Below are 9,233 nucleotides of genomic sequence, written 5' to 3' on the forward strand. Positions count from 1 at the left end.
ATGGAGCCCGGCGGCGGCGGGGACGCGCTGCCGAGGCTGCGGCGCCCGGGGCGGGGCGGGCCGGGGGCCCGGGGCCCGCACCGCCCGCAGCCGCCTGCCCGGAGCGGCGGCACGGCGGGTGGGTGCTGCCGGGGCGCGGGGAGCGGTGCCAGGCCCCGCCGGGCGGGCGCTGGGACGGCAGCGGGGCCGCCTCGGGTAGAGCGGCGCGGAGCGCGGCCCCGTCTGCCCTCAGGTGTCCGCTCCTGCCTGCGAGCTCGGTGTGGGAGACGCCAGGGGCTTGGAGCCGCGAACTGCTCGAATGCTCCAGGCCCAAGCTCCAGTAGGATGAGCAGGAATCTAGGAAATGAAAAATAAAGCTGCCAGGAACTCCTAGTGATAAAACTTGAGTGTGAGACATCAAAACCACCTCTGACACCTTTTTGGACAGTGTGTATAAATACTGTGTTACATGGTTACTGTCGTGGACAAAAAAAAAAGGCTTTCTCATCTGCTCGCTGTGATGTCTCACTCTCTCTAAAACAGTACACGGCAATGAGGGGAAAAAGAGAAGGTTTCCTGCACAGTGATAGTTGTAGTTTACCTGCTGAAAGTGTGCAGTGTAAGCCAAGCTAGCTCCTGAAACTGCAGCTGAAAATTTGTGAATTATCTGCAGCTGAGGAAAAGAAAATTATTTATGCCTGCAATTTTTTTGCAAATACTAAAATTCATAAAGAAGGGTACAAATAAATTAGTAATTGGAAATAATAACCTGAAATGCTATATGCTAGATTAATAAAAATGCTTTAATAACACCAGAGGGTTTAAATTAGTTAACGCTTATAAAAGCTAGTCAGCTGTTTCCTAAAAAGACACAGATATTCTGCTGATTGTTACTGCTTTATTCTTTTATCAAAGGGTACCTTGCTTAGTCTGTTTCATTTCAGTAAATGTTCAAAGCTTTTTAGAATATTTGTAGTGCAAAGTGTATTATGATGTGTAGAATAATCTCCCAAGATAAATGAATTAAAAAGATAAAGCATCATGCTTTACATAACTATAATCATCCTCCATTTAATGACTGGCTTTAGTGCTATAATTATGTTCTCCTTTACAGAAGAGTCTACAGCTGTAGAGAAGACGATGAGGCCTCTTAACAGACTGAATATTCATTCTGCATTCTGGATTTTGGCATCAATAGCTGTGACATACTACTTTGATTTTTTAAAAAATATTAAAGAAACTATGCAAGCAGATAGGTAAGGTATCTTTTCTTACAAAAAGGTGTGTTTTAGTCATACTCAGTTTGTTACATCTGGTCACTGTATTTTAAATCATGGATGAACAAGATCTGCAGTAGGAATATAGAAACCTGGGATTGTTCAGCTTGGAGAAGAGAAGGCTCAGAGGCATCTTGTCAATGCATGTAAATACCTGAAGGGAGGGTGCAAAGAAGACAGAGCTAAGCTCTTTCCAGTGGTGTCCAGGACAGGACCAGAGGCAATGGGCACAAACTGAAATGGTGGAGGTTCCTTCTGAATATCAGGAAACACTTTTTTACTGTGAGGATGACTGAGCTCAGAACAGGTTGCCTTATGTAGGTTGTGGAGTCTCCATCCTTGGAGATACTCAAAAGCCATCTGGACATGATTCTGGGCAACTGGCAGTAGCTAAGCTTGCTTGAGCAGGGAGGTTGGACCAGATGACCACCTAAGGTGATATTATTGAACTAATTTTAAAGTAAATACAATGCTTAAAATTTGCTACAATTTTTTTTTCTCTATAAACTTTACTGAGCCATCTTTGTATGTGCAAAGTTTGCTCTAATACCAGACATTTTAATACTGTACCTTCAAGTTTTCATTTAAGTCCGAGAAATAGCTGCCTGTTTTGTTGGAAGTATTTAGATTTTGGTTTTATTTTTACAATAAATCCCCTGAAATTTTTCCTTAAAGGTCAAACAGAAGTTCATTTCTCTAGAAGATCTATAGATGATTTTGAGTAGGTCAGCAAAAGATTAGTGAAATAATTTCAATGAAGTAATCTTTATTTCTAATCTATTTCTTTTCTATTAAATTACTTTCGATTAGATTGATGTGTGTTAAATGTTTTTAGATAGCTTCAGCTGGAAGTGCTTTTAAAACAGCACTGCTGTTGTCATTGTTATATCAGTACATGGAAGCTGCACAGGGCCTTGCTCTGTGCTGTGAGGTTCTCAGGAGCTGCTCTCCCAGGCTAGGTACACCCTTCATACACCTGACTGTGAAAGCAAAACCAGTGACTCCAAGGTGTAATCAAAATTTGGGGTCGGGACCCTGTCTTTCTGCACTGCTTGTCTAGGTAGGCCATGGCAACAATTCTCTTAGTGCAGAATCCTCAGTTGGTAGTAACAAGATTTCAAAGTAGAATGTTTGCTGTACCATTCCAGAGCAAATGCTACCTGAATAGGAAAATCCTTGATTATCCTTTGTAATTTAGTAACCAAGTTATGGTAATAATTAATTTTTCAAAATTTTTATTTGTTAATACAAGTTTAGATAAAAATTTATTAAAGTGCATCTTTCTCTCAAGTTGCCTTATCTGAACTAATCTTGAAGAGTATCCTCAAAGAGGCTCAAAAGTGTGTCTCCTTAAATAATTACATACCCTGTGTTTTTATGATTCTGAGTTTAAAATTCTGGATTTCTCCATGGTTTTCTTCAGCAGTTACAAAGAAAAATCTTCATGCTTCTTGTCTGTTAAATTTAGGAGTTCACAAACTGAAACCATATTAAAGCATTCTGCAGCATTTCTGTTGCACAAAGATCACCAGACTAACTTATAGTGAAAAGCACAGTTGCAGTGGAGCCTATTTTATTTTATTAGTGACAAAGTGTTTTTGGTGTAGTGGTATAGTAGATTCCTGACAAGATCTGTCACATTGAATTTCCAACATGTTTTAGGGCACAATATATGAAAGGAATGTTTCATTGCAAAATTAAACTCAGTGGTTTATATTAGACAGCTTTGAAGGGCAAAAAGTGTTTTGTAAAATTAATTTAAGGTAAAACCTACTGGAACTCTAGGCCACAACCTGTGTATTTAACAGATATTGCCTGTTCTGTTTGTAGACTGCAGATTACTGTGCAAACTGCAATGTGCTAAACATGGTTTAATGTGCTTTACTTCCCGCAGCTGGTGGCTTTCCTGTGGCACTTGTTTATTGGCTGTGTGTTTATCTGTTGCCTTTTACTGCATACTGTATCTTGAGTGGTACTGTGGAATTCAGGACTATGATGAACAGTACCCTGCACTGATTCCTATCACAACAGCTACCTTTATAGCAGCAGCAATTTGGTGAGTTCAAACACTGTGCAAACTTCTGCTAAACCTGTGCAAGTCTGTGTGTTAACAGTCTCATTTTATAAAAAGTACAATTTCTTTAATTCTGCTATGTGTATTAGTGACAATATCAGTTCTATATAGCATAATTTCTTGCACTTTCATCCACAAAGCAAGAGTTGGAACAGTTGAAACTGTATGGTGTACTTGCAGATGTACTGGATCTTTTCTGTCTTGAAAATTTAGGGAAAAACTGAAGTTGTTATCTTTGTTAGTGTAAATTTCTCACCTATGGCAACTGCTTGTGCAGTTTACAAATTAAGACAAAGATGCAGTCTCTCTATCTGAGAAAAAATTCAGCTCAATCAGTTTCTGTCAGAGTTCTTCGTTATCAAACAAACTAAGTAGCAAACATACACAAAATGTTAGACTTCTGACTATTGCCATATGAGCTTTAAGGGTTTATATTTTATCTGAGAATGGTACTTTTAGTGAGAGTTGCTTTACTTATGAGGTCATATGAGTCGGAGCTGAGCAAATGTAGATGAAGAAAATTACATACATTGTGCCAGTACATTTATTTGCTTTCTACATGAAAATTTATTTCCTCTTGTTTAGCTATTGTACCAGAGTATCAGTTGGTATTTGTTGCAATGGTGAAAAAAAGGAAGATTAAAGAAAATAAAGGTTCCCTATGTTTTATAATTAGTCAAATCTGTTATTCTTGTAAGTCAGTTGTAAAATAAGGGCTTTCCCCTCTGTCTCTTCAGTTAACTGAAATCTGGATGAAAGTTCAGATGAAGGCTTCTCTCAGCTGCCATGTATGTCCATGGAAAAATCAAAGAGTAGGTCATTTTCAGGGCTTCAGATACAGATTTTATGAAAGTAAAATGTATTTTTACCCTTTACCCTTGATGTGTTCTGTTTTCAGAAATGAAGAAGTATATTTCCAGGTTAAGTAATTTAAATCTTATTTCTTTTGACATGTTTCCTTTGTATGCCTGGTGTTTCTGTAATATGAGAACTGAACTTACCAAATACTTTCTGCTTTTATTTGCAGTTTCAATGTTGCCTTGTGGCCTGTCTGGTCATTTTTTACACCTGTGTTGCTCTTCATTCAGTTTATGGGTGTTGTGATGCTTGTGTCACTCCTGGGATAAGCCCTTCAGGTAAATAATTAAATTTTTAAGCACATAAATGTATTTATCTTGTTGTGGGAAAAGCTTTGTTAGACATTTAAGGATTGGGAGGGCATTTAGGGATTCCTTCTCTATGTTTTTTGTACATTCTTAGAATTGTGATATTTTGTGGCATATAGAGTAACCAGAGAATTTGCAGTTATCCAAAGGGGAAGAATATCCTTTCCACTTCTCTAAAATTCCATTCTAGATGTTGAAAAGAAACATTACTGAGAATTGATAGTTTGGAGATGTACAGGCCAAAACCCTGCAGGTTTTACCTAGACTGGGAGAACTTCTTAGTAAAGCTGCTTGACCTCATAGTGAAGGGGAGAAGATACCAACATCCATGTGCAAAGGCCTTCTCTATTTTTTTTAATTGAAAATCTTTGTCATTTCTTTGTCTGCAAGTCTGCTGTTTTCATTTTCTGTGATGCACAGCCCAGATCAACCTGTTGTTTGGAAAATTACCAGATATGAGGAGTTCTTTGTTCTTTCTTAAAGGAGCTCTTCAAAGGCCAGCCCATCTGTTTTGTTGACTTGAAAAATGCATTCTCAATAACTGCCACATCTTTGGTTAGGATATATTTATGAAATTAATCCAGTGAAATGTAAAAAGCTAAGGAAGACATCAAATACAGCTCAGTAAATAGGGTAAAGGATGTTCCCTGTATCACAGGTGTCTCATATCATCCAGGGAAGCTACTCCTTCAGCAGATCTTGTTTGTTGTACTTCTCAAGGGAATGAGGAGGATGTCTGTTTGGCTTCGCTTGCCATCACAAATCCTTCCTGGTGAGGAGATCCCTCAGCATTTTTAGAAGTGCAGCAAAAAAAAGACTGTGCTGGATTGCTGGACTTAGAGTGTAGCCTCTTGTACTGACACAGTTGTAGGCAAAAAGTGTTTAATGGCTGAGATGGTGAAACTTATTTATTCTTTTTAATAACAAACTGAACCACTGTTACATTTTCCTCTCTATTTTTGAGAGATCAAGAAACCTGATTTTTAAGGAGATAATTAACTAACTTCTATTCTGACAAAACTCTGACTTCTGAAAAATACAATACTTAATTCAGAACCTCTTTACTTTGGGTACATGGGTCACACTTGGTGATAAAAACGTATCCATGTTGTTGGTTCTGTCATTAGCTGTGTTCTTTCTGAACACTTGAGTTATGTGGGAAAATTCTGTATTAGGTCAAATAATTATTTGTCTAATAATTAGGGACAAGTTATCACTTGGTGTTCCAAAATCATTAATTCATTTAGTACATGATACAGCTTGTGCAGTGTATAGAACCTTCAGAGATTTTTGTTAAATTTGGTTGGTTTTTTTTTTTTCTTTCAGCTTCATGTGAAGGACTCAAGTAACTGTAATCCTGCAAAGTGTATGTCACTTATGTTACATTCCAGTACTTCTGTTGTTTCTAATACTGGCTCTTTGCTCTAATACAGTAATTCTTAATCTACTTGATGTATAAATCAATGGACATAACCATAGGAAAAAGCAACTGATTAGTGATTAATTGGAAGATAAATAGGTTTTACATCTCTTAGTAACATGAGGCCTTTCATTTTGTAAAGCTTTGTAAAGCTTCTATTTATATTTGAATATTAAACACATGAGTAGTAAGTAATAGCACCGTAGAATAGTTAGTGTTGAAAGGGACCTTTAAATATTTTCTCTGGGGGCCTCAGAGGTCATCTAATTGAACTTCCTGCTCAAATCATGTTTGATTTGGAAGTAAGTGATACTTAAATCAAGTGTTGTGGGGTTTTAATACTATATTCTTTCCATTTGAATTGACAGGTAAAATACTGTTATCTGGAACCTGTGTTTGTACTTGTAAACTTACTTACAGGAGACATTTCTTGATCTGTTAAATTTCTACTGTTATATATGTTACCATGTAGGAAATACTTTACTATCTAATGTCTTGAGTTCAGATCTGCTAGTACTTAAAAAAATAAAAGTATGGATAGGGGTAAGGGAAAGCTGGTTGACATTTGGCAGTGCCATCAATTAAACAAATAAATTCTACTTGTGCTCATACAGTTTGTCCACAGCCAAAGGTAGATAATCAAGCTGTGAATAACCAGCAATACAATGAACAATATTAACACTACACAAGAAATTTGGAGCACACATTAAATTATTTTGATGTATGAAATGTTTTTCAGTATTCAGGTTGTTTTTTCTTCTGTAAATTCACTTTTCATTCTTAGCAGTGCTTGTTAATGAAGTTGCCATTTTCCTTCCTCAGCAATGAAGATGCTGATATTAACTTAAAAGCTACTAGTTATACTCAGTTGGGAAAATAAAATAGCATTTTATTTTTATTAGGTGTCTGTTCATGTTGACTGAGATACTTAACTATCTGAAGACCTGGGCACGATTTAGTTTCTAGAACACTTTATGTAGATCCTTGTGTAAATAGTTTTCCACCCATGCCTTTTGGAAAATATGAGAATGTAGAAATTGTGTATTGAAACCTGTTAAAATCTACTCCTTGTGAGTGTTGCTTAAAGTCTGGACTGTCAAAAGACACTGCATTCTTCATTCTGGCTCCCAAATTCACACCATTGCTAAACACATGGAATGTTTAGTAATGAAAGGGTTACACATTGTCTTTGGCTGTTACTGTTCCATTAACGAAAAAGAGTTGTGACCCAATAGTATGTAATACAGAGGATCAGACAAACCAAAATAAAGTTCATTCAGCACTATTTGAAGCAGTTTGTTGGGTAAGTTAGCATTGATTTGTTTAAATGTAATATTTAAGTTTGCCAAAACCTGTCATGCTTCACATCTTTAAAGTGCAAGTTGCTTATCTTCAGGTCTTCATCTTTTAAAAGGTTTTAACAATTTTATGTCTGCATACACAGGTACATCTGAGTAACTTTATTATAATATTTAAAATGCAGTATTGCTCAGGGATGGTTTTATAGCTGTATTTTTATTTGTCAGCTATATAAATGCTCTAGGTGTTTTAAGTTGCCTTGTGATCTGAATTAAAATTACTATTTGCTACATGATTTTTCAAATTCATTCTTCTGAACATCTTAATAAACTTTGTACAAAAGTGACCAATAGTTGTTCGGTATTTAATTGTTTAACTGTTCAATTATACTTTCTTGAAGACTTCCACCCCATCTCACTGCTTCTTCTATAAAATAGATGTTCATGTAGATTTTAAATACTGTACGTGATTCTGAGTGTCTTTCATGCCCCCTCAGCTGGGTTTACTGAAGGGTAATAGCACTCTGTTCACCTCTGGAGAGCTGTTTGCCTTTGACTACTTTGATGTCTTTCTGAGAATCCTGAGTAGATATGCTCATTGTACAAAGTCCTGCAAAGTCTTTCAGTAACAGATCTGAGTATCCAGCACAATACTCATTCACTTACATGCTCAAAAGCAAGTAGTGGCAAATCTGGTAGGAACGTAAAACAATGCTTATTTTAATTGTTGTAACCTGACACAATTCTACTGCCACTTCTGTGAACTCCTTGAATGTATTCTCTTGGTACAGACCACCATAGGTGTCTTCTGTATCCATTTACATTGCTTCATTTCAGGATGAGGATGTGTACCAGCACCAAATCTCTTTCCTTCACAGGTGACAAGGGATGCACTTGGATAATTTGAAGTAAAATATGTAGTAACCATGTAGTGAAGATTATTTATCACCATTACACATCGAAGCTCTGTAAAATGGAATCATCCTTAGTTATTCTTTAAAGGTTGCATCATATGAAATAAACGTAGGATTTGACACTTCCACAATGCCATTTCTGATAATGATGGATGTAACTGTGACCTAGAGGTGATTGAAGCCTGACTGTTTGACTAGTTATGCTTTTGATTTTTATTTCTCTTATCAGGCCATATAGACAGAGACATAGGGCTGACCTCCTGTTAAGTGCATTCCTCAGAAGGAAAATTTGCAGATGGCTTAAAATACATATTTCTTGAGAACAGGACAAAATGAATAAAGGACAAGAACTACTACTTCTTTATGTTTACCTAAATAGATGATTGTCCGGAATTCACTCATTCCACCTTTCTGCCATTTTTCTTCCCTGTTCTTTAAGAGGCTTGTGAACCCCAGACACTTTTATGTAAGTCCAAAAGTGTCCTTTGTCACATGAGAAAAACCCCTCTATTATAAATTTCTGGCTTCAGAAGAGAAAAAGCTTAAATCTACTTCTTTGCCAAGGAAGTGGAGCAAAATAGATATATTTTCAATTGATTTATTTTTTTTAACTTTTATTGTAGTTGAAGTGGTGGCTTAATTTCATACAAGGTGTGGGTCACTCACTGTAAAAACCAATGTTTTCGGTAATCAATATGCAACCAACAGGTACAGAGCAAAAATGTAAGACCTGCTTGGCCACAACAAGGACCAGTCTACCTTGGTGTTTGGCCTCCAAGCTATGTTTAGTACTCTAATACCTTAAGTGAAGAGAATTCGATTTAAGTGGAAAAGGGTCAATACTGAAAGTGTGCATAAATATTGGGAAAACAAATGTATAAGAAGTGGACTAAATTCTGCAGAGGGTTTTGCTACTTTGAGCTGAGTAGTTGCTTCTCCAGCTAGCAATTCCTATAGTACTATGCTGTCAGAACGGGACAACAATGGGAACAGTTTCCAAAAAACAGGGTAAATTGCCACTTTTGAAAGGTCTAGAGAATTCCTGAAAACTGAAGTTCTGTCCTACCAATGAAGGTACCGATTGGTCAAAAGAAGATGGCCTGTG

The 9,233-nt window shown here is 37.0% G+C and overlaps 1 protein-coding gene across 1 annotated transcript; it reads left to right on the forward strand.

Annotated features, from left to right (window-relative positions):
* TMEM128 (transmembrane protein 128) lies at positions 1 to 7,518 on the forward strand. Its single transcript, XM_088056444.1, has 5 exons — positions 1 to 319; positions 1,094 to 1,235; positions 3,151 to 3,312; positions 4,358 to 4,466; positions 5,823 to 7,518. Exons 1-4 carry the CDS (start codon positions 1 to 3, stop codon positions 4,455 to 4,457), a joined length of 723 nt encoding a protein of 240 aa, XP_087912570.1. The 3' UTR covers positions 4,458 to 4,466; positions 5,823 to 7,518.
* The last annotated feature ends 1,715 nt before the right edge of the window (positions 7,519 to 9,233 follow it).

The sequence above is a fragment of the Pseudopodoces humilis genome, chromosome 6 (genome assembly GCF_049639895.1).
Source record: "Pseudopodoces humilis isolate 2021_Gansu_Grassland_sample_001 chromosome 6, ASM4963989v1, whole genome shotgun sequence".
Lineage (NCBI taxonomy): Eukaryota > Metazoa > Chordata > Aves > Passeriformes > Paridae > Pseudopodoces > Pseudopodoces humilis.

What these genes read in the sequence shown, in the direction of transcription:
- TMEM128 (XM_088056444.1), top strand. Translation starts at nt 1, where the DNA reads ATGGAGCCCGGCGGCGGCGGGGACGCGCTGCCGAGGCTGCGGCGCCCG. An exon ending in GAAACTATGCAAGCAGATAG is followed by an intron (nt 1,236 to 3,150) that starts GTAAGGTATCTT and finishes TACTTCCCGCAG; the next exon opens with CTGGTGGCTTTCCTGTGGCA. An exon ending in TTTATAGCAGCAGCAATTTG is followed by an intron (nt 3,313 to 4,357) that starts GTGAGTTCAAAC and finishes TTTTATTTGCAG; the next exon opens with TTTCAATGTTGCCTTGTGGC.